This window comes from Leptinotarsa decemlineata, unplaced genomic scaffold, assembly GCF_025532065.1.
Source record: "Leptinotarsa decemlineata unplaced genomic scaffold, Ldec_3_MD MMD2_tig00003798_RagTag_RagTag, whole genome shotgun sequence".
Classification (NCBI taxonomy): domain Eukaryota; kingdom Metazoa; phylum Arthropoda; class Insecta; order Coleoptera; family Chrysomelidae; genus Leptinotarsa; species Leptinotarsa decemlineata.
The window spans coordinates 678,277-705,072 of NW_027412596.1; the positions used below are offsets into that span (position 1 = coordinate 678,277).

General features: G+C 35.4%; 1 protein-coding gene across 3 annotated transcripts in view; it reads right to left on the bottom strand.

The window, feature by feature from the left end:
- The window catches only part of LOC111516249 (uncharacterized), a 136,066-nt gene that overhangs the window by 46,682 nt on the left and 62,588 nt on the right, over positions 1 to 26,796 (bottom strand). For all 3 annotated transcript variants that reach the window (XM_074178431.1, XM_074178429.1, XM_074178430.1), the window contains exon 2: positions 17,391 to 17,646. In XM_074178431.1, coding sequence (XP_074034532.1) covers positions 17,391 to 17,646 — 256 coding nt within the window. The remainder of the gene's footprint in view (positions 1 to 17,390; positions 17,647 to 26,796) is intronic.

The following is a 26,796-nucleotide window of genomic DNA, read 5'->3' on the forward strand; positions in this document are numbered from 1 at the left end:
ATAGTGAGATGGCGAGGCTCCACATTATGCGGTATTGGTGAGAAACTACTGGGACTGAATTTTTACAGATACGACGGAGAGGGTTGATCAAGCGGCCACCCAGATCACCAGATCTCATTTCTCTTGATTTTTCTCTATGTGGACACTTGGAAAGTAGAGCGTACAAAAATTGACCACCTAATATCGATGAATTCAAGAGACACATACGGTTCGAAATAGAGTCATTCGACTATATCACTGTCTCATTACTGAGGGTCATCAATTTGAACATACACTTTGACCTTTCACGAACGTCATTTATTCGAATAGAAAGGAAAATACTTCAAATTAGGCACGTTTCCATTCAATAAAGCATCGATGACGTCATCACATTTTCAGAGATACCATGAAAATAAAGAAAATCTGTTAGAATGCGCAATTGAAATTGGAAATCGAAGAGTGTAGATTTTTTCCTTCAGTCACCGACTTTCAAAATTTGTTCTGTTTAAAATTTGTTTTCCGTTAATCAGCTGTCGCCCCCATACGAACGACAACTCTCAGAAGTTGAGAAACTTGTGTGAGCTAAGGACTAACGAGGTCTCACCTGTTAACGTGTGATTCGTTATACAGTTTTTTCATACATTGATTATCGTATTGTAAAACCCCTCAATTCATTGAGTGGAGGGTAATCATCTACAGTTTTCTTCATTGGGGATGGAAATCGAGTAATAAATCATTTGAAAAAGGCATTTGATTCCTTATCCATTGGGTGATAATAATATTGGTACTTTTGTTTGGAGAAAGAAGAAGGTGGAAGATTTTCAATTTTTGTTTGTCATTTATAGACTTCATTTTTTTCTTTGAAGGAGTCATCTGATGTCCCTTGGAAAAATATGATTTAAGTGGAGAAGAAAATGATTTTTAACAGAACGTCATTAATTGTAGGTGTTGCAAGTAAAAATTTCAAAGACGTGAAAATAATTATCCTAGTAAGGAGATTACTTATCAAAAGTTTTTCTGCGAACTGAGATTTCTTCTAACATTAGGTATCGAAAACATTACTTTCATGAGCAAAGGTGATGAATTCCTGTGAGGCTTTTGTGGAGTTGCCGTTTTGTATTGAACTATGTAATTCATTTCATCATGCTGTTTGAATTTACGATTCCATGGACAAGAGAGATAAGATCAACACCCTATACCCTAGATTTAGGACTCAAGCTCACTTATTCCCTCCGTAGATGTTACATTTACTGTTCCATAAACCAACTGAGTTATTTAGCATTATCTAATGAGTCACGGTGCTTAACTGATTTTAGGGAAACTCTATAGGAATTTATAACCTTCAGAGATGGAGTTGAAGGGTATTGTTTTAAATTTGTGACTGTACCTCTTACAGCTGACAGCATAATGCAATTTTCACTTCAATACTATAAAAAGCATATATTTTCGAGGTATCAAATCAGGCCTCACAAATTCAGCTTGGGTTTGCAAAGTCTGTTCGGTGGATTAGTCCGTTCGGTAGATTGTGGTGGAAAATGTGACGTTGGATGTTGATTTATTGTCCGGAAAATATAAATCAAACACTTTGTTTACTAGCGCACGATAATAATATAATAATTGAGTTCAATACACAAGCCTGAATTTGTCCTCATTTGTCAACTGAATTCTTTTCAGTTGAAAAACATGTATCCTCAGAGTAAATTCATTTTCTTTACGCTCCATCAATACGTATTCAGGGTTGCCGAATATGAACCACACCAACTATCATTCACTGAAAGATTCACTTTTCTGAATGCTTTTAAAAAAATGCGAATGCAGGTTACAATTGACAAACCTGAAATGTATGATATGATTCGTGACATATATTTATTTGAAGAATAGAACAACATGTCTATATAATACTCTATGGTATGAAAGATAATTTACGGCAGAAAGGAAGTCAGCATATATGCATCCTTGTAGATGTTGGAGTTACAATTTGTATAGCTGCAGGCTGCAGAGTGGGAACGTAACTAATTGATTGGGCTTTGTTTCGCATTTTGCTGATATTGATATTGCACTATGGGTACGTTGTTCCATGATACTGATGAATGATTTTATATTTGAACGACTGTTGTCTCAAAACCCAGTATTCAATTCAAGCTGTTGGTATTCAATCTGACTAAAATATGGCATCATAGATGTTAATTTCGGTGGATTCAACTGCCGTATTGCCGGATAATCACTTCGATACTTGCTGTCTCAGTATTATCAGAGGATTCCTAAAAGGTTCGATTTGGTGTTTCTGAATGAAATCCTTCCAAAAATCGAAGTAGTCTGGAAAGACGAAAAATGCTTCGTTGAAGTAGTTACCTGAATTTCTTTAACATCATTATCATCTTCTCCATTATACATTCTGATTCATTATAGGCAAATTCTCATATCTGAATAGCTACCAGATGCAATAATTCGTTCCTTTCCTCGACTTTGTCCTATAAGTTTCCGAATTTCAGATATGATCGCAATTATCGAACCCCGCTGCCTGTCGAATCGTGCGCGAGAGTCAGTATCCAACAAGACTCCTGCTGTTAACATTGATGTTATTGTACGGAGGTAGATAAAGGTTTGCTATCGGCAATTGTATTGATTCAGGTTAGTTTTAGGTAGTATTAAGTTTATACGTTTACTGTAATATTTCTGGCCTTTGTTAATTCGTACATATCAATTATATTACAGTTGTTTCCTACATCATGCAAGCGTTGATTCGTAACCTAACCTTCACTCCATTTTAGTTCCATGAATAGTGGCTTACAAATCAATACAATGGATAGTAAAGCAAAGTTTTATTTTGTCTCGGAGGCGGGTGCAGATTCTAAAAGCACTGTAGTTAAAGTGAAAAGAATTCAGCTGCTTGATCAAGAGGAATGTTTTTTGTTTCCAGCAGATAAGCAGACTAGTGCTCAACATAAACAACTTTTTGAAAATCCTATTGTAAAAAACGTCGTCAAAAGTTTGAAAGTTCGCAATAAATTTCACAACGTTGTCCTGACTTTATCTGAGGAACTCAAGAATATTTATCTGGATACAGAAGTGCAGTATGACGAATATTTAGAAGAGGTTACTTCAGAGCAAGAGTCAAATGTAAACAGAGAGTCAATATTAACATTCGAAAGAAAAACAAGCTCTTTGATAAAGGATATAGTGATTGAAAAGTTCAATAGTGAAAATATGAATGCAAGTGCTTGGATTAATTTATTTGTGGAGGAGTGTAACAGAGTGGGGATTGCCCAAAATAAATATGCTGAAGTATTAAGATTGTTTTTAGAGAAATCTACATTAGATTGGTATAATGTATTTGTAAAGCAGAACTCTTTGCTAAATTGGGAGGCATGGAATAACGCCTTTATTGACACCTTCTCTGCACAGTCCTGGACAGACATCACGTATGCTTATAACTTTAAGTTTAATAATGGCTCGCTATTAGAATATGCGTTGAAGAAAAGACGATTATTATTAGAATCGGATAATAGTTTGTCCATGAACACAGATCAATATGATTGTAATTAACTTACCAAATTTTATTCAAAATAAGTTAGATAGAAAATCGAATATAAATATAGAAAATTTAATGTCAACATTGAAACAATTTGGTAAGATTAACGAATCGAAAAACGATAATATGAGCAAGAGAATTCCAAGTGAAAAAAGAAACCTTATAGATGCTCTTTTCAAGATAAATTAGAAATTGAGAAACAAGTGGATAATTTATTGAATGCAGGTTTAATAGGGGAGTCAAGCACTCCTTATGCAGCTCCTGTAACCATGGTTTTCAAGAGAGAAGAAGGAAAAAGATCACGCTCATGTATGGATTTTAAAGAGCTCAACAAGAGCTTCCCAAGGATAGATGATCTTACTATACGCGCCAGAAATTGTAAGTTCTTTTCAAAATTGGATGTAAATTCGGCGTTTTGGTTGATTCCGGTGCGTGCAAAGGATAGATACAAGTTGGCTTTTGTGACTCATCATGGACACTGGCAGTGGGGATGTTTACCATTTAGTTTGAAATCTGCTTCTGCCATTTTTCAAAGAGTTTTAGCAGGTGTGATAGGAAAAAATAAATTGGATGCTTTCACAGTAAACTATATAGATGATATATTGGTGTTTTCTAAGACTTACGGAAGGGCATGTACATCAGTTAGAGCAGATACTGCAAGCACTATATGAACAAGGTTTTAAATTGAATAAAAATAAATGCTAGTTTGCCCAAGAAAGGATAATATATTTGGGACACGAAATCGAAAGCAATATGATTAAACCAATAAATGATAATTTAGTGGCTATTAAGAAGTTTCCTATACCTAAAACAAAAACACAAGACAATTTTTAGGTAAGATAAATTTTTATCCGGAATTCATACCAAATCATGTTGTTTCATTGGATCCTTTGAGAAATTTGTTAAGAAATAATGCACCTTTCAATTGGCCTGAAGAGTGTAGGAATAGTTTTGATTCGACAAAAGAATATTTGTGCACAGTTCCTGCCTTAGCAATATTTGATCCAGAGGCTCCAATATTTATTTTCACTGATGCAAGTATTGAAGGAGTTGGAGCAATTTTGAAGCAGCCACAGAAAGATAACTCTTTAAAGTCGGTGTTTTTCTTTTCTAAAAAGTTGACAAATGTTCAGAAAAAAAAGAAAGCCATTTTTATAGAATTTTTGGCCATTAAAGAAGCCATTTTATATTGGCAATTTCATTTGTTGGGAAAAAAGTTCTTTGTATTTACGGACCATAGACCTTTGGAAAATTTCAATATAAAAAAAGTAATGATATTAAACTAGTGCAGATTTTGAATTATATTCCACAGTTTGATTTTGAAATTGTATATAACCCGGGTAAAAGATAATATTGAAGCTTATTGTTTGTCTAGAAATCCGGTTTTGGAATCACACGGGGATACAGATAATGATTCTGTGATTAAAACTTCAAATTTATTGAAATTGAATGATATCAAAGAAAATCAGAAATTCTTAAAAGTTGATGATGAATGCATTATTAAAGATGATATAATTTATAAAATTTTGAATAATAGAGAGAAAATATGGATAACTGAAGAATTTGGAAAGTCTCTTATTACTGATGTACATGTGGATCAGGGTCACATAGGCACAAAACAGTTGATTTCAACTTTTGGCCAAAAATTTTATTTTAAAAATATGTATAAATACATAAGATTGACTTGTAGATCTTGTGAAACTTGCATCAAAAACAAATCAAGAATAGGTTGCTTTAAAGCACCATTGTCTCAACTCGGTCCAGCAAAGGAACCTTTCGAAATAGTGTCTATGGACACAATAGGAGGTTTCAAAGGTAAAAAAAGTACAAAAAAATATTTACATTTGGCGGTGGATCATTTTACAAGATTCGCTTGCATAATAACCTCAAAGACTCAACTGGCAAAGGATTTCATAAATTCAATTAAGAAAGTAGAAAAAGAGGGAAGTATTGAATTGGTTTATAGTCGCATAGTATAAACTTAATTAGACTTTTTCACTACAGAAATTAGCCATAAACCTGAGAGCATAACAGTTCTTTATTAGTTTATTACAGAGAGTATCTATGTGAGGAGTCCAAGTAAGTTTATATTCAAGAGTTAGACCTAGCATTTTGGTGGTTGCATAAGATTCAATTTGTCGATCTTCGTTTTTATATATAGAAAATCTTTCTCATTGTGAATTTCATCAGCGTGGTTTTAGATATGTTGAGTTCATGGTTTTTTTTTTTTGCCCATGTAATATATTAAATGAAAGGACAAATCAGACTTTGGTAAACAGAATACGATGTAAAATTTATGAGAATAAAAATAAATCATGGCCTCACGTAGCAGAAGAATGTATAAAAGATTATAACAACACAATTCACAGTTCTACCGGTTTCACCCCTAATTATTTGCTGACAGGATTAAACTATTCATTTTTACCTAATGAAGTGAATGATAATAATTTGACAAATTTGGTCAACAATAGAAAAATAGCTTTCAAAAAATCAAGAAATTCACAATCAGAATAAAGAATATGATGATAAGAATGTTAAACAGATAAATTATAAAGTAGGAGATTTAGTTTATGTACAAAGCGTTAATAAATTGAACAAAGATAAAACAGATCTAATTAGAGTAGGTCCTTTCAAAATCAAAGAGAAAATTTCTGATGTATTGTTTTTATTAGATAGTAGATTTAGAAAGAATGAGTCAAATATTTTTCATGCTAGTAAACTTGTGCCTCAATCCGAGGGACTTCACCCTCGGTCTTAAAAAGCGGGGATGTAAGCTTGTAGGTTATATCAAGCTTGACTTTGTCGCTGCCCGTCGAATCGTGCGCGAGAGTCAGTATCCAACAAGACTCCGAGCTGTTAATATTGATGTTATTGTACGGAGGTAGATAAAGGTTTGCTATGGGCAATTGTATTGGTAGTATACAGGTTAGTTTTAGGTAGTATTAAGTTTATACGTTTACTGTAATATTTCTAGCCTTTGCTAATTTGTACATATCAATTATATTACAGTTGTTTACTACATTATGCAAGCGTTGATTCGTAACCTAACCACTTCATTTAAGTTCCATGAATAGTGGCTTACATATATAAATATATTTATATTTATATATAAATTGGATAATGTTAGCTACTGGAGAAATGTATGGTGAAATGGATTAACAGGGTCTCTCAGTCAAAAAATCAAAAATCAAACTCTGCTTTACTTTGCCAAGCTTTCGCTTTTAATGGGAAGCTTCTTCAGGGCAGTAAAAATGAGTGAAAAACAATAAATTGAAGATATGAATTGACGTAAAAGTTAACATGTATAGTATACTATACATGTATAGTATACTATACATGTATATAAAAGCTTTCGCTTTTAATGGGAAGCTTCTTCAGGGCAGTAAAAATGAGTGAAAAACAATAAATTGAAGATATAAATTGACGTAAAAGTTAACATGTATAGTATATATGTTAACTTCTACGTCAATTTATATCTTCAATTTATTGTTTTCAATCATTTTTACTGCCCTGAAGAAGCTTCCCATTAGAAGCGAAAGCTTGGCAAAATAAAGCAGAGTTTGATTTTTGATTTTTATTGATGTATATTTTTGTATACATGTATAGTATGCATGTTAACTTTTACGTCAATTTATATCTTCAATTTATTGTTTTTCACTCATTTTACTGCCCTGAAGAAGCTTCCCATTAGAAGCGAAAGCTTGGCAAAGTAAAGCAGAGTTTGATTTTTGATTTTTTGACTGAGAGACCCTGAATTTATATATATATATATATATATATATATATATATATATATATATATATATATATATACAGGAGGTGATTTATCGGACATAGCTCTCAAAAAAGTGGCAAACCATAGACACGTGTTTCGAGCTTTTGGCTCATCATCAGTATGATGCAGCCAAGTGCAAGGATAGGCAACACTTGGTTGTCAAAATAACTACAAATGCACGGAGCCATCAGCAGAAGCCAGCCAAACATTTGTGATTTCAGTTAATAGATCTTGTGTTTACAAGAATACTACTAACATCACCACGGAGGCAGCTATAGCTACCTGTGTGACATCCGGGTCCAGGAAATAATACATGTATATTCTTGTAAACACAGGATTTATTAACTGAAATCACAAATGTGCGCCTGGCTTCTGCTGATGGCCTCGTGCATTTGTAGTTATTTTGACAACCAAGTGTTGCCTATCCTTGCATTTGGCTGCACCATACTGATGATGGGCCTGAAGCCCGAAACACGTGTCTATGGTTTGCCACTTATTCTATCATAAATGATTTGATATATAAGCAACATAGGTATAAATTACTCAGATTTAAATATAATCAGTTAGTTTTGAAAATGGTGTAATAGCCGAAACCGGTCAACAATAAAAAAATATAGTGGAAAATAGACAAAAGTATGTTTTTGTAGTGTATCCTCAGTGAACATGAATTTCCACAAAATAAAAAAGTCGTCAATCGAAGAAGCGAGTTAAGTACTTAGGTCTTTGGGTAGGCCGCCGACTCACCTGGGCAAATCATATTGATTATATTAAAAGCAGAGTGCAGATGAGGATAGCTAAACTCTATCCTCTGGTCAATAGAAATTCAAAACTCAATCTTAAAAATGAGATTTTACTATACAACACGATGTTCAAGCCTGTCATCATGTATGCTTCAGGTGCTTGGAGACAAACCGCCCTCGTTAAACCTCTTCATTTTGGAGAGGTTGCAAAACAAACTTCTCAGGATGCTGGTGAATGCTCCATGGATCGTGCGGAATTAAGCCATCCGCAGAGATTTGAAACTGTTAACTATACGGCAGTCCATTCAGTCGAGGAATCAGAGAGTTTTTGAGTCAGCGAAAATTCATGATAACCCATTAGTTAGGGAAACTGTACATTACACTATAGACGACCCCACTCGATTAAGAAGGCCCCGTCGCTCGGTTGAATGAAGGCCCACGACGTCGGTTGAAATGAACAGTTTGTTCTTCAAATACCCCAGTCAGGAAGGAGTACACAAGGCCAGAGCGGCATAGGGGTCATTGAACCTTTATGTCGCCTCCAAAACATCTTACGTTATGAACCATTCGTCCTCCTGACGAATCTCAGTTGAAAGGGTAAGGGAAAAAAATTTCCAACCTGATGAAAATGAAGATGACTATGGGAACATTTTGTCTTCAATCGAGAACCGCCTGCCAGGTACTGACGATGCCCAATAGGCTCAAACAGCTGTATACCGGTGGCTCTTAAATTGAAATCAATATGGGAACGATCAGAAACTACTTACCTATTTATCTTTTGATTTTCATGGAGTTATTTTCCAGCAGCTTGACTGCATTAACCTTTGTCGATTTCATATAATTTCTAGAAACATATGGATTCGTTTACTGATGGCATTTCAGGTTTGCTTCACAAATTTCTGCTACCACAGTTGTCGGTTGATTGGTCAAACCACCAACACTGACATAAAAACTTGGCAAGTTGACTTGGGTGTCACACCAATAGGTGGTTCCACTTATGTTTCACTTGCATTTACGCAGCTATTTTTATCAAGTACTTTTCTGGTTTTTCACATTTTGTCTTCAATCGAGGACCGCCTGCCCGGTACTGACGATGCCCAATAGGCTGAAACAGCTGTATACCGGTGGCTCTTAAATTGAAATCAATATGGGAATGATCAGAAGGTACTTACCTATTTATCTTTTGATTTTCATGGAGTTATTTTCCAGCAGCTTGACTGCATTAACCTTTGTCAATTTCATATCATTTCTAGAAACATATGGATTCGTTTGCCGATGGCATTTCAAGTTATCTTCCCAAATTTCTGCTACCGCAGTTGTCGGTTGATTAGTGAAACCACCAACACTGACATCAAACCTTGGCAAGTTGACTTGGGTACTTTTCTTGGTTATTCACATTTTGTGTTCAATCAAGAAGCACCTACCAGGTACTGACGATGCCCAATAGGCTGAAACATGTGTCTACCGGTGTCTGTCAAGTTGAAATCAATATGGAAATTATCAGAATGATACTTATCTATTTATCTTTCGATTTTCATGTGATTATTTTCCATCAGCTTGACTGCATTAAACTTTCTAGATTTCATATCATTTCTAGAAACATGTGGATTCGTTTTCCGATGGCATTTCAGGTTAGATTCCCAAATTTCTGCTACCGCAGTTGTCGGTTGATTGGTGTGACACCCAAGTCAACTTGCCAAGTTTTGATGTCAGTGTTGGTGGTTTGACTAATCAACCGACAACTGTGGTAGCAGAAATTTGGAAATATAACCTGAAATACTATCGGAAAACGGATCCACATGTTTCTAAAAATGTTATGAAATTCATACACATCAATTTAAAATCACTCCAGCTGTTTTTATTTCGGTTGAATTCTAATCTATCATGCAAACTTTTGGTGTTCAACATCTAAATCCTTCAGGCCTTATACAAACCTGTTTTTGTCCGATATTTCACACCTATGCTTATATGTGTTCATTCAATTCAAGGTTTCTCACAATCGGGTATTTGCCTAGTGTTTCGACACCCATGTCCATACGGCTTCATTCAATGTTTTCATATTGCCCGGTGTTCAACACCCTTACGACTTCATTAAAATTTTTCATTCAATGTGTAACAAAAAAGTAAATGTAATATTACATTTGATAAGAAACATCATCGCACAACTAGGATATCACACCCAATGTACGTAATCGGTTAATTTTCGATCAGGGATTGTCAATTTATTCATGTATCTTTCGTCTTGGCCTGCTCATTACACACATTTTCACTTCAGTTTTGAACCTTTTGAGTGTATTATCATTTTTCACTTCATATGGCAAGGTGTTGTATAATTCAGTCCTCAAGTACATATAACTTTTCCGTCCGATGTATTCGTTGATAGTTGGTGTAACATACTTTTGTTCATTTCTGGTTTCATAAACATGTGTGTAACGTTGTAATATACCTGTATTTGAGTGTTGTCTTACTTCGACTTGAATATAATAAATCTGTCGAATACCAATACTTTTGCTCCGACAAAAAGTTGATCTGTGGAATACCTATGGTTTTTGTTCAGTAGTAATTTCAGTATTGCATTAAAGTGTGCTCTTGAACCACCTCCCCAACCTGTGGTAGACTATAACTCTCACTTTTTCATGCAAGAATTCAACAAATTTTTCAAACCTATTTGAAATACACCTCAATTTTTTATTATTTTAGGAATTCGTTAACTCTAGCTTGTACAATCTCTTTTAATACTTCAGCCAGGCTTGTTATAAGTGACATCGTTCTGTGATTTGCCACATCATTTCTATCCTCAGCTTTGAAAATTGGTATTCTAATACTGTTTTTGAATGCCATTGGAAATTGCCCTGTTTCGAGTGAATTGTTGATTATCACAGTAAGGAGAAGACTTATATAATCCACTATTATTATCAGCTTTTCTGCACTATCATTACACGGGGCTTTCTTGAGTTTTGATAACAATTGATATTTCTTGCCTCACTTTCAGTTGTTGGATACAGAAACAATGAGTGGCAACTCACAGTCCTATCCTCTCTATAATTATTGGGTCTATTGATTTTAATGACTGAATTTTCAAAATATCAACAAAATATTTATTGTATATATTTGCTATTTGCACTTCATCACTGATTGATTGAGCATCTTTTCGATACTTTGAATCTTACCCTTTTCAGTTCTAGAAACAACCTCATTAACTAGTTTATAACTTAAGCAATGATTTTTTTTACTTTTTTATGATAATTTCTTTCGGCTTTCGTTATGAATTTTTCTGTTGCACTTTCACAGTCCAAATATTCTTTTTCTATCAAATTATTGTTGGGCTTTTATCAAATTCCGAATACAAATTATTTTTTCTGTTAACGGACTTGACTAGGAGTAATATATTCTTTTCTTTTTTTATTATGTTTCATCCTTGAATAAATAGTAGATTATTGCATTGCTTTTTGTATTGTATTTGTCAATTTGTTTGTTTTGGTATCAAGATCTGATTGAAAGCCGTCATTCATGGGGGCGAATTGAATATTCCTTAGTAGTTATTTATTATATCAATGTGTTCGATATATTTGATATTATGATTGGTATTATTTATTTTTATTTTGGTATCGAAAACGAGTTGTAATAATGTAGTATAATGGTCAGTTATAGATTTAGGAATTACTAGAGGTAGTATGGTATCATAATTATTTGTATTAACAATTATATGGTCTAGACATGTGTGTGAATTGTTTTATTACCTAGTGTGAATAATAATTGTTGAGATGTAGCCATGTTGACTCATGATATGTTTACTTTGTTTATTCTAATATGTTGATAATGATATCGATATCTTCATTTTTTGTTATCTTCTTCTAATATGTCATTCAACTCTTCGATAAACGTGTTCACATCAATACCAGGTGATGTGTAAAAGACGTTATTTTCACAGTTCGATTTCAGTCTAAGAAGGTTACTCTCATTCAATTATATTAATTGGTGGGAGACATATATTTCAGATTTTATGAATAATACCACTCCGTCATTTTGGTTGTTACTGCCTATATTATACAATGTTTTGTATCCATCAATATTGAATACATTTATAAATGTTTTGTCTTGTTTCTGTTGACACTGTGCAGTCAAATTTGCTCTTTAGGCTTTCAACAAATACAAAAAACTAATCTAGATTGAAATTTGAACTACGTATATGACTATTTACAATTTTAAAATTTGGGCTGATCTCGTCGATTTTCGATACTTGTTTCACAACCTCAGAAGTCATATTTTTCAAGTTTTTCAACGTTTCAACGTTGAAATCTTCTATATATGGGTCCATCATAAAATAATAAATCTAGTCCAAGGAACAAAAGTTGAAATTACTTCATTAGTTTACCATACCGCACAATTATTGAAGATGAAGAAAAATATTATCTAAAACTAGGTAATGAGATGAGATAATGAGATATCCACATAAAAGTTGATTCAATAAGTAAAACAAATGATTCATGCTAATCAATCACCATCTCATGTACACGAAGAATGGCTAGGCCTATAAGCCTTTGTATGCCTTTGAATGCTATATAATGCTACCACTCGTTAAGGGAACCCCTACTTCTCTGCGTCACAAAAAAGAACGAATCGGCGGGGAACGAGAACCAATTTTATTCATTACAATCATGGTACAAATACTAATTGACTGAATCTCATCCATATAGGTAGCACTCAAAAGTGTCTATCGATAAAAGTACAAAAATAGAAAAAAAAACAAAATGAAACCAATCGAGATTTTACAATACCTATCAGTGCTATAACACTCGAAAAATTAAAGATAATGAGAGAAGACAACAATTAGTTTTATTTCGTGGCCTGCTCAGATTTAGAAGACCACTACACTTTCTGTCCATCTATTTCCGAATCCTGCCCATCCATTTCTCCACCTATTCATTTCTTTTAGAGTTATTTCACCATTTTCTTGTACCATACTTCCTCTCCATTCACGCCATTTACTCTAATCCATATCCTATGAAAAACAGAGGTTGCATCTTTTGGTGCAACCAATTGATATTCAGCCTTTCCCGTTTATTCATTGTATCATTATGGGAATAAAGACCTATTATCATTATTATTATTATTATCTTTCATGTACATGCTCCGACGTTTCAGGCTCGCTTCAGCCACATGGACATGACTCCTTGGGTCCCAGGTTGAATCTAGCGAGACATTCCGGCAAGTTGCCGTGCCTCGTCAGCAGTTGAACAGCCTTTCGCGACAGATTCAGTGATTCATTTCCGACCAAAGGGTATGCATTTTCCTAACATTCCAAACACTCTCTCTTTCGATCCTTTTGACAGCTTTCTCATGGGCCGGATTATCAAAGTTGCTGTTTTCGTGACCCTTACACCATATAGTTTGGGTCCGTTCTTCCTTTATGCTCCTTTCCTCAATCATATGATGAATCATCGCCACTTCTTTATTCTTCACTTGCCATTTTTCCATTCGTTCCACAGCCTGTCATTCACTTTTTCGATCGTAATCATTTCTGCTCATTCACACTGCCCTGTCCGGTGATTCTTCCATTTCCCATTAGCCCAGCCTATACCGATTCTCCCATCCTCCAGTCTCGCTCCGGCATCCACATACACCTCAGTCATTCCTTACATACCTTGCAACAAATCCTAACGCTTTCTTTCACTATTTCCTACCCTTTTTTCCCCGTTCATCGTTCAATCTTGATATCCGGCAGGTACTTAGACGTGGAGAACTAATAAGTACACCACAATTCCAAGATATATCACTCCCTCATTCATGCTTACGACCGGATGTCTGTGGTGGTCCATGAAGAGTATTCCTTACTACACTACAATTACAAGGTATCTCACTGCCCCATTCATGCTAACGACCCGATGTCAACCAGCTCTTGTGGCTGGTAAGTACATACACTCTGTCTTCCTGTCATTGTATCTCAGCAACATCTCTTTCTACCGTGCCCCAAATTCATTTCACACCAGCTTCCATTCATCCTATATACTACAAACGAAGCTCCCTCCAATAATGATCAGCTAATCATCCGCGTAGGTATGTCTGCACTTGTCTGACTGTCTTCTAATCCGTTCAAACTATGCTTTCATCACAATCAACCATAGTGACGGCCCCAGCCTCTGTTCACCACTTCAGTCGTGTTCCCACAGGGGTATGTTCTTTCTCCAATGGACCTTCGATATTTCTGGCATTCTTACCCGTGTCGTATACTTCTCAATTACCCACGCGTTGTTGAAGGCGTTTGAAAGATCTAGAGACATCACCAGACTGCGTCTACTCCCTTTCTTGTTCTCTTTTATCATCACTACCATATTCATTCCTTTTCAGAAAACAAAATCGGTTTGGTGAGAATGTCAACTTCCTTTCGCTCCAGACTTGAATTCTACCATTGAGGAGCCTATCTAACACCCTTTCTATGCCCGTCAGCAAGCTGATAGTCCTACAGTTTCCTTCGTTCTTTGGTATCCACACAACCTACGTTCATTTCAACACTCCAGGAAAATTATTTTCTCCACGCAAGCGTTGGGGGATTTTAGCATGTATTCACCCTTTCATTCCGACACCTTCCGAATCATCTCACTACTGAGGACCTCGTCCACAGTGGTAGCCTTTCTATCAAAAAGCTGCTTCGGTAGGCTGTTTCTCTCCTCACTCCTATTATCCTCTCTCCCTCATCCAACGTCTGGCCGAAAAGTTGCTCATGGAATCGTCCCTAGGAAGGCACCGAAGCTTCGTACACCCCAATTGATTCCATTTGTATTCATAACTGTCGCTCTCATCTACGGTAGCCTCATCCAGTAGAACTCAACCGTCCTATGATAGTTCAAAATTTCTTCCGTGCATACTTTCCAGGCGTGTTTCCACTAAGGGTTAGCTCAACCTAGCTTTCACCCTTGTCATTAAAGAAAATAATAGGGCTTTCGCAGTCATTCTTTATCAGGTATCCTCTTTCAGTAGCCCATTTCAATACATGAAAAATGAGAAATAATAATGTTTTTTAACTACTTTTATTTGAAACTATCGTTTCTGCAATTTTGTCCTATGAGGACATTCTCAAACTAATAGAATGAATTACCATCGCAGAACTTATAGTTCAAACCAAGAAAGCCTAAGAAATATGAAAGAAATGTGAAAAAACGAAGAAAGTAATAATCTCATAATAATCCATTATCTCCTACCACGTTTTAACCGCCATATCCATCAATTCATTCCAATACATCCCATCCCCTTTCGTCCATGGTATTACCACCTCATGCGACATCATCAGCATTCACTTCTCTTTCTTTCTTTCAGAAATTATATGAAATCCTTCTATCAGGCTCATCATATACATTCATAATTTTCATGCTGCTCTTTTCGTTCCCTACAACGATATCAATAGCGATGTCGGTTGTCTTGCCCAAGGTTCTTTTATACACACTACTACGATGTCGCGCTTTTCAGCGGTCTTTCGCATTAGTGTAGTGGCCTTCTTTCCTTCTCTCACATTATTTGCAGAACTTTGAATATAACTGGTTCCTATCTGTCAAAACTTGACTTTCATCACGTACACTTGGGATCAAGTGCCGAGTGCAGCTGAGCTTCCTATCACCCCTGTATTCTTGCTCATAATGTTGTCCTCCACATTTATAACATGCCAGTTCCTGCCTGCATGACTTGTAGCACATAGCCACACTGTTATGCTCCTCCACGTGAATGCTCCTCAGGTCTCTGAAAGAGAACTAGATTTACCTCCGTCATCATATTTTCTCTCCATTCATTCGCCCTGAATCCTGCATTCTTCCTTTTTCCCTCAATATTATACGCTTCACCTGTTGTTAGATTCTGCTCTGCTTCTTCTGCTGATAAACACCATTATAATGTAGCATAGTAAAGGTACAAATATATTCAATGAGACAATCGCTCATGATAAACATGATTCCAAATTAGTCTCTTTTAACATTTCCAAAAAAAAAATATGACTTCAGAATTCATCTGTGGCAAGTGGTATCATTGAAAATAGGGATTATGCCAAATTTCTAGGATTATATACAGAGGGTGGACTAGAATTTGAAATTCACGTCATAAAAATTAAAAGCAGAATTTCCACCGGCTGTTAAGTAATGAGAGTTATTGCGGAGAATTGAGAGTTTATACTGCGGAAATAGCATATCACGCTTTGGTTGAGTCTCACCTGAGGTACGGTATACCGTTTTGAGGTATGTGTAGTCTTAATTTGCTGGAGTCTGTATTTGTATATCAGAAGAGAGCTATATGATACTCGTGTGGAAGCTGAACCTCATAACTCATGCAGGCGACTGTTTGTAGATGAAAAAATTTTGACGGTTGTGGTTCGTTTCATTCTGGAGAAAGTGTGTTCGACTATAAAACATCTGGTGAAACTTGAGATTACCAACTATCACTATACAACTCGTCAGAGCATACAAAACAATTGCAACTCTTTGGTCAAGGACTCCTTATTTCTTGACGCTGTGAAGATGTATAATCATCTGCTGAGTTACTTTAAAGAAACAAATATTGATACCAATACAGAGGAATAATTGAAAATATTTTGGGTAGTAGACCCTATTACAGTTTGACTGAGTTCTGGACCGATCAATTTTAACTGAGCATGTTCTATGTGTATGTTTGCTTCAACCACTATTTGTTGTTTTTCATTCAGTGTTTTTATACTTCAGTTCAATGTACCCACATTATGTTCAATTAATAGTTTATGTATATATGTACAGGAGGTCTGGAGTTATTTACCGATCCATCATCTAACATGCACCAGATGTACACCCATAGTCACCGTTATTCGTAATCTGCAAATATTGCAGCGCTAAAGGCAACCACTTGCAGGTTTTGAATTTTCTGAAAAACTACAATGTTTAAACCGTAGCAACAATCCATTTTGGCAAAGAACCTTTTTATTTATATTTCAATAAACTAATGGAGGATATTTTCAATCTCAGTTCTGATTCATCTTTTTCTTTCTTTTTGCTCATCAGCAATATGATTTTGTTTCTGTCAGAAAAGTTTTATATTTGTTGAAAATGAATTGGTTGTTATTCATCTCATGCCGAAATCTGTCGGATATTATGATTATTCCATATTACTTTAAGTATATATGTATTCCAAAAATATAAAAATCAATAAAATATATATTCTATATTTCATAGTCCGTCTTCATCAAACCCTAATTCTTCAATGAATAGTAATTAGGTTATACATTAACGAAACCTTTTTGCTCACTTGAAAGCGTCACAGTCAGATCACTATTATTTGCTAAACAAAGTGAAATATTAACTCTCGGCCTATTATACTTTGAAGTTTAATGAAGTCTAGGGACATTATACGGTACCTGTCAGATCTTCGCCATCCTTTCCATAATGCACACCGTATGTTATATTCAAATTCATGTCATCTAATTTTCTGCCCCAGACGAGCCTGACAGCATTGCCAATCCCAGGTGGTAGAATGATGCGGAGTATTTCTATGCTAATTGGGGTGGTCCCATCTGTTGATGTGTCGACATGAGAAGTTTCATATGGAAATAGTGTTGTGGGGACTGAGACCGAGGTTGTGTCTGCATTATCATCGGAAGTTGCATTGTGAATCTGTAAATGAAAATCAGTCAAATGATCACAGATGAAACAGAAAAATGGTATACCTTGAAAACCCGTTACATAGAAATAGCCATAAAAATAATCATGGAACTGAAATTTTTTTGTCTGTGTGTTAGAAGAGGGGATTGATTCTCCAACTAGGTGAACTATAGTTGGTTGAAACTGTCCAAACATGTAACGATCCCAGGATTCATTTGTTGAAAGGAATACATAGCATCTCCAATTCAGTGGGATTCAAAATTATGAAAGATTAACTAGTGCCCTTTATATCCCAACAATCTCATCGCAAATTCATAACTACAACTCAATATTAAAATGAATTGATTTCATCACACGCAAGTCAAATCCATTACGTAAGAAGAGGGAAAAAAATTTTCAAATATTTTCAAATATATTCCGAAGGCTATAGTACAACTAGGATATAATAATAATAATAATAATGATAAAAATAATATTCATTTTCCCACAAGACATATAAAATGTATAGGAATGGTCAGTGTATAATGCAAGATCACTAAAACAGAGTACAGTCATTTAAGAATAAATATATATAAAAGTCAACATAAAAATACATATACACACATACACTTACACTCATATACATATGATATATATGATATAACTAGCCATTAAAGTATTCTTCCAACGAGTAGAAACATTTTTCAGTCAGGAGTTGTTTGAGGGATCTACTGAATTTTTTCAAATATTTGGCTTCTTTTATATTTTTGGATGAATGATTGTAAATAGACAGACCCATAATTGTGGGAGCATTGTCAGATACCTTATATTTTTGGAAAATGGAATGTGGTAATTTTTCCTTTGGCTCGTATTCACGAAGTGAAAATCTCCCGTCAGAACAAATTTTTCTCTATTTTTAAAAATAAAGACGGTTAGTTCTCAGTTTCGGTAATTCATACCCGCATACTTCTTTGTGAAGTCTGGGTCATGGCAAATTTGAATAATTGAAGATTATTGATTGTTACTTAATTGAGAGTTCAGCATTCATCGAAAAATCATTGTCCGAGGTGTTGAATGCATCAATATAATTGAAATTTTAAAATTATGATAAAAAAGTAATATAAATTATGAAATTATGAAACAACAAAAAAAATTAGTTGGCGCTCCGGGGCGACTTCATTGATTCCAGTGGCGCACTTTCTTTTTCAGCTGCAGGAAAACCCGGACGAAACTGCAGTACCACATCATCTGAAAATCTGCCAATATCCTCTCTTCCATAAAACAAAATATAGGGTGTCTCCAGAGTCCCCAATGAATTCAAGATATCTCCAGAATACTCAGTGAAATATATTGATATTGAGTTTTATTAAATTTTGTTATAAACTTTGGGTCAAATTGTTCTTTCTCATTTTCCTAACTTTGATTTTTCTAAAATTCAATTATCATTTCATGACAGTAAAGAGCATCCAAATATGATGCTGCAAGGAAAATGGACGATTCATCTATTTGACTTTCTTTTTGGATCCAGATGGCTTCATTCCAATCTGTCTGTTTAAAATCTATTTTTCCATCATATAGCTGTCGTCCTCATACAAACAACTCTCAGAAGTTGAGGAAATTGTGCGAGCTAAGGACTAACGAAGTCTTACCTTTTAACAAGTGATTCCTAACACTGTTGCAGAATCATACCAACTTCAACCAGATAAATTCTCTCGAGTAAAATATCTAGTCGAGGCGGGAATCGAACCCACGGCCTTTCGATCGTGAGTCGGGCGCACTATCACCGCGGCCAATTCAAAAAAAAATCCACTTGGGAAAAGCATCTGGAAACATTCAGACTTGAAACAGAAACAAAAAAAAATCTCGAACTATGAAATTTCTTGATGGAGATCCACTGCCACTGACAAAATTCCTCCAGTAAAAAGATTTCAGATAAAGATACGCTGCCACAAACAAAAATAATTATTGATATGTTCATCGAGAATGCTCCCTCAATATATCGCGGCCACCGCGGCCGATTCCACAACAAAGAGGATAAGATTTTTTTAATCTAGTTACTTTTTTCCTTCTATCAGACAAGAGTTAAGTAAATTCATCATCGTGACCCCCTTTTTCATGTGAATCCCTCGTTCGAGAAAGAAAATCAACTCCGATACCTAGTTCGCTATCTACCGTTAAAGTGGGTGAATTCAACATCATATCACCTTCAAGGCTACAGCTGCGAGAAAACCCTTGTGATCACTGCTGGGAGAGGGGTTGCTATCCCAAGAAAGTCTAACGCACCATTTAAGGAGGGGCGTAAAGGTCATCACGAATTCGGCCAGAATACAATATACCTTTTTGACACTTGTTTTACATAAAATTGACATTTAATGAAATGAATGAAAACACTTTTGTCTAACTACCACTAGTTGATTTTATTTATACGACCGGTTTCGACCCCATTATCAAGTTTTATACTTGATTCCATCACATAGCGCGTGTTTTCATTATGCGTGTTTTCATTATGTTTATTGTGCTTCGTGTGCAAGGTTCGTTTTATTCTCTCGTTGTCACACTCGCTAAATTCAGAAAGTGGTAAGTACTACGATTTGACATTTAGGAAAAGATCAGTGGATTTAAATGAAACTAATCGAGGAAATACTACGAAGAGCCATATAGGTGAGACTTATAAACAAAACATAGTCGACACCTGTTTCATTTAGGTATTTCAATGATGTAGGTGAATGAGAAATCAATAATAAAATACCTTCGTCAGTGGTTTTTTCCTTGTATATACCTACTACGCGAATTAATCGATAGACAATATTCTTTTTTTAGGGCTACGGTGAAGTCAAAACACAAAAAACGTAGGAGAAGACGAACTTCGTCAGCGTCTTCAGACGAGAGAGAGCCTGCGAACAAAAAGAGGAGTCGTGTAGATTCCGCTGCGTTACCAATTGGAAAGACTAGAAAGGATAGAAGCCGAATTGAAACATCGGTCCAGATCACCATCAACGATATCTTTCCGGATCGTAATCGCGTACAGTCTACGAAGCGTGTAGTTTTTGGCGTACGTTCTCAATCGAGTAATGACAGCCGACGTTTACCTATACGATGGACTCGTGCGTGGTTAGATCATTTAATATTGCCGTGTATAGCGACCAACACAGACAAGACGAAAATGTGTGTAACATTTCAGTAATACCAAATGAGGTGTCGGGAGGTTTGAAAAAATCCGCATATGGTGCCTCCAAGAATCTAAACAAATTGAGCCCCCTAAACTCAACCTCGAAGTAAAGGCTGCTCTGTCGAAACAGAATATTTTGACAGACTCCTCTCATTGGAAGTTTAAAGTCAGATTCGTGAAGGCCTAGCTGCCTCAGGAAAAAGTTTTTCCGCTATGCTGGAAAACTTTGAAAAAATCCCAGAGGACCTGAAGGAAATTTTTTCGGGTTCGTCAGATTGCGGCAGAATCCTTACTAACCTGTTTATTCGCGTGTCTGTAACACGTAAAAACATGGTAGTACCTTATTCATAAAATATGAAGGAACTATCAGATACTAGCATTCACACAGAATTTTCATTCGGAAACTATCTGAATGAAAGGATGAATTCCATGAAAATACTCGAGAGTGTAAGTAAGGAACTGAAATTACCGAGTGCAGTAGATGAACAACGTATGTTCTGGACCAAAATCCCATGTATTTTCTTATGGAGCTAAACTTTCTGCAATTTTTGGTTCAAACAGGAGTGGGGGGAAACGTGTGACGTCATCGACGCAGGATGGAACGAGTTTCGTAGCGATTCAAGCATTCACGGCCCCCTTAGTACTCCACATCACCGCTCAGGCCCTCTTGCTACTCTTCCTCACCCCTCGACCCCATTGGGATTCCGCATCAGCGCTCAGACCTCCTTGTCACGTGATTTTATTTAAAAAAAGTTTATAGTTATGAGATTCGAACCTGGGTCTTCCGCGCCGTAGACATTGTCCTTAGCCTTTACACCATCGTAAGATATTGAAGTCAACTGCGAATGTTGGGTATTTATAGCGTTAGTTTTGTCGGGACCGAAATTGACTCATTCATTATACTTGACAGCATTTTTATTTTTGATTTCCGTATAATGTAATCGTCATTATCATATTGAGGATAGGAAAATATACTTAGATTTGGGAAATAATTAATATTTCATGTAAAGATGTGTATGTGTGTGTAAGAGCGAGAGACGCGTGTGACGTAATCGATGCAAAGAGAGATGGAGATCGAGGTTTTACCGGTTGCTAGTGCAAGCAGGTGTTGCCAGTTGTACAATAAATTAATGTTTATGGAGTAATGTAGCGTTGCCGGTTTGAAAATTAAGTTATAGAACACACCGAGTCATCTATGAGTCACTAGCTGAACTATCTATTGGTTGAAGAAGGACACTGTAAACACTAGACTCATAAGACTGCATCTGTCAAATGTCAATACATGCCAGTATGGCAGGTTCGGCGTTGCCAGTTGTACAATAAATCATTGTTTATGGAGTAATGTAGCGTTGCCGGTTTTGGAATTAATCGTGAACTACTCGACGAAAATTGGAAGCGCGAAAGTGATATATTTTATGATAATGAATCAGATTTAAGAAAAAACATTACAGATTAATGAGGCTGTATCGTTTCAAAGTGTGATCCCTCAATGTTACAAGGTATCTCAAAATACATCATTGAAAACAAACACGGCGTCGAAGTGTACAGGGTGCATCAAAATACTTCATTTAAGAAAAAAAACATAAGTTCCACGAGGCTGTAAGTTTTCAACGTGCGATCCCCCAATGTGTACAAGGTATCTCAAAATACATAATTGAAAAACAAATATGACGTCGAAGTGTACAGGGTGCGTCAAAATATATCATTTGAGGAAAAAAACATGTCGATTTGAAATATGATGTTAATGTGTATACAGGGCGTTTCAAAATACATCATTTAAGAAAAAAACATGTCGATTCAACAGAAGTCTAGCGTTCCAACCGGAAGTCTCGTATCTTTGTTAACCAAGTTAGCATCATCAGGAGAAAGAGGAGATCCAAAAGTGTCGAGAGGTTGAGCTTTGTGGACTCAACGTGAGGGCAATGGGAGAGCGAAGTATTCGACAGTGACATTTCAAAATACGTGGTTTTCCGTGCGTTTTCGATCGTTTTTCGTAAGTTTACGATCGTTTTTCGTGCGTTTTCGATCTTTTTTCGTTCGTTTTCGACCATTTTCCGTGCGTTCATTCGTTATCGTTGCATCGTTATTGTCGTAACGGTTTTTCGTGTTTCAATATGACGGTCATTTATCACTTGAAGCGTTTCGCTAACCAAGTTAGCATCATAAGGAAATGACTGAAGTCCATACTTTGTCATATGAAGATTCATTTTGCGAATTTTCAGACTCTTGAACGGAACCTTGTGGAACACCCAACCTAACTTCTGTTACAGAGTAGTGTCGGTCAGCCAATCAGAATGAAGAAATCAAATATCGCTCTATTGATTGTGCTAGAGGAAATTGAACTGGAGAATGAGGGTCGAATAATAATAATAATAGTGATAAAACATTAAAAGCTTGAAAGTGACGTAGTCAGCGTGATAGGTGGTGGCGTGTGTGATAATGAATGAGTTATTACAAAGAATAATAGCGCAACTGTCAGAAGGGCACTGAGTTTTATATTCACTAATAATGATCGGATCGTCGCATACAGCACGTCAAATGAAAGGATAAGAAATGGAGAATTCATCGACAGAGAAAAAACAAATATGGCGTAATGAATATAATATCCAACGCCTAATGTGAAATAACACAGGAAGAATTGCAAATTCAACAAACTTGTAATTGAAAAATGTTGGGTTATGAACCACTATAAGTTTATTCCAATTGCAGAAGCTTGATTCAAAACGCAGAATTTATTGACAAAGAAAATGAAAAAAATCATTGGATACTGAAACATATGATATATTTGGATTCCTTAGGGTGAGAAGGATTCGAATCCATCAAAAAACGACCACTTCCGGTCCTCCGATTTCAATGATTTCAACATCAATGGATTCGTTTAGATGTCATGAAACATAATTAATCATTTGTCGAAGCCAAAAGGGCCTTATAACCTATTTTCATTATACTAGCAGCAACGGACCGATGTGGGTACTCATTTCAAATGATTTCATTTGTAGATTATGAAAAGTATAATATTGAGCGCCTAATGTGAAATAGCATAGAAAGAATTGCACATTTGAAGAAAATCATTGAACATATTTGAAATTAAAAGTTGTTGGGTTATGAACAACTACGAGTGTAATGTAATTGCAAAAGTTTGATTCAAAACACATAATTTGTTGACAAAAAAATGAAATAATCATCGTATACTGAAACATATGGTATTTTTGAATTCCTTAGGGTGACAAGGTTTCGAATCCGTCAAAAACAGGTCACTTCCGGTTTTTACTTCCGGTCGTCCGATTCCGATGATTTTGACATCAATGGATTCGTTTAGATGTAAAAAAACATAATTGATCATTTTACGAAGCCAAAAGGACCTCATAACCTATTTTCGCTATACTAGTCGCAACAGGTCGGTGTGGGTACTCATTTCAAATGATTCAATGTGTAGACTATGGAAAATATAATATCGAGCGCCTAATGTGAAACAGCATAGGAAGAATTGCAAAGAGAATCATTGAAAAAACTTCGGATCGTTACGTACATCATGTCAAATGAAAGAAGAAAAATTGTAGAATTCATCGACAACGAAAAAACAAATATGGTGCAACATGTCAGAAGGACACTAACCCACATCTTTATTAATGATGACTGAATCTCAACGTGCAGCACATCAAATGAAAGGGAAACGAATGCAGAATTCATCGACAGAGAAAAAGCAAATCTGACGCAACATGTCAGAAGGGCACAAAGCCACATTTTCGTTAATAATTGTCGAATCGTCACGTACAGCACGTCAAATGAAAGTAAAAGAAATGCAAAATTCATCGACAGAGAAAAAACAAATATGACGCAGTATGTCAGAGTGACACTGAGCAACATCTTTGTTAATGATAGTTGGATCTCAACGTGCAGCATATCAAATGAAAGGGAAATGAATGCAGAATTCATCAACAGAAAAAAAAACCAAGACGATGCCAAGAGGGCACAAAGTTGTATCTTCACTAATAATAGTCGCATCATCACATGTAGCACTTTAAATAAAATGGGGGAAAAAAGCAGAATTCATGTATTTGTTGCGCTATTCAAATCCAAGGTGACATGGATCAATGTCAACGCTGAATATGCATCTAACAAAGACTCTTTGATTTTCTTTTGTTTCATTTCAGAATATGTCATCACTATTTTTATATTCAAACCCAAAGTGACATTGATCACTGTCAATGTCGAATCTACATCCGGAGATACGCAGTTCTCAAAGCGACGAAACAAAGGCTCTTTGTTTCATTTTAAAATATGTCATCACTTATTTTACTATAAATACGTCATGCATGGCGAAATCAGTTAGTTGCATCCGTTGAAAGTGATACCAGTGACAAGTGCACCGATTCTATTTGAAAGTAAGCGTTTTACGTTTGACTTTTTCCTCAGATGAATTTATTCAAATGTAATTTAATTGAAAATTGGTGAGAATTGTTGAATCATTTGATTTCCAAAATTTTTCTCGATATATATGTTGGATGATTTCAGTCAAATGTTTTACATGTCGTGGTTTGTTTGAGATAGTATTCGCATATATTGTGAATGAAAACATGAAGCTTTCATTTTTTATTTTTCACAGATGGATTTACAAAAGTTGAATGCAAGTTCGAACGTGAAGAGAATGCCAAGTATCAAAGTAGCAGATTTGCCTGTGGAGGTGCCGCAGAGGATATTCACTGCCAAAATCGTAAAAGGAAAATTAAGTGAGGCGGTCTTGTTAGATTTGGGAGATAAAGTATCATTTCTGCTCCACCGAGTGACGGAGGCGTATCGTCCTCACTTAGAAGAATGTTCATCAGGAAAATACGCTATTGTGTTCAAAGGGTTAATGGACATTGGGAAACCGAATCTTGTCGTTTCATTTGAGATTGTACAAAATTAAGGTTAGTACTGTTTCCAATTTTTTCTTTGTTTTATAGGCAAAGAGTTTTTGGGTGTATACAATATTTTTCATTCGGGTCAAAAATTCTCACTCACAGATATGATCCGCATAAAGTAGTGTTTTCATACAATATATTTCCTTCACTTAGTACGTGCAGAATTTGTCTTTCAAATTCTTTATTTTGAATGACACTTGATTTTTCATTCTCATTACAAGTGTAGCAATTACTTCATGGAAGACATTACCCTCTCTGTTGCCAAAAAATTTTTTTCAGTGTATGTTTTTATTGAAAAATCGAATTTATTTCAGAATAATACATCAACGTGTGCAGTATAAGTCAGAGTCATCTCAACAACAACATTCAAAACCGTCATAGCAACCTTTCCAGAACGAGATTCAAATCTCAGCAGTTTCCATTTTTTTCAGTCTATAGTTGCACATTATGAGGCTAGAATTTGTCGATATTCAGTGATTTGTTGGACAAACTGGGTCTATTCAATATATACACAACCGTAATGAATTTGGAAGACTTTGAAGATTCATCATGGTGTGTTCCAAAATTCAAGAAAAACACGCCGTTCTGTATGGGTCATTTCAAAGGAAATTTGTTCAGCTGCAGTCTCAATAACGTTGATATTTTATATAAATGGCTTTATAATATACTACCAAAATAAATAAAATACATATCACACACATCTTTTTTTGAAAATGAAAACTCATTTTATACAGGGAGAGTTGTCAAAAATATGCAATAACAAAAAATTATATACCAGATTTTATAGAGATGAAGAAACATCATATTGAAAGATACTAAGTTGACAAAAACAGGGCATTTTAGAAATAAAGGAAATAAGTTTGTCTGTCATTTTAAATTCTGATTCGTTGGGTCGATATAACAAAAAGTGGCATTTTATATCTTGAATTTTATTCAGGACATTATTATAGATGATTGACATTTGTCATCAAATTTCAAGTGTGATATTTGTAAATTCATTTCGTATTGTAGTTTTTTCGAAATTCCCATTCAAAATAGCATCCTTTGATATAGATACCACCGGACGAGTCTATTATGTGTAGATAACCTGAGTTTCAATTGTTCGGAGTT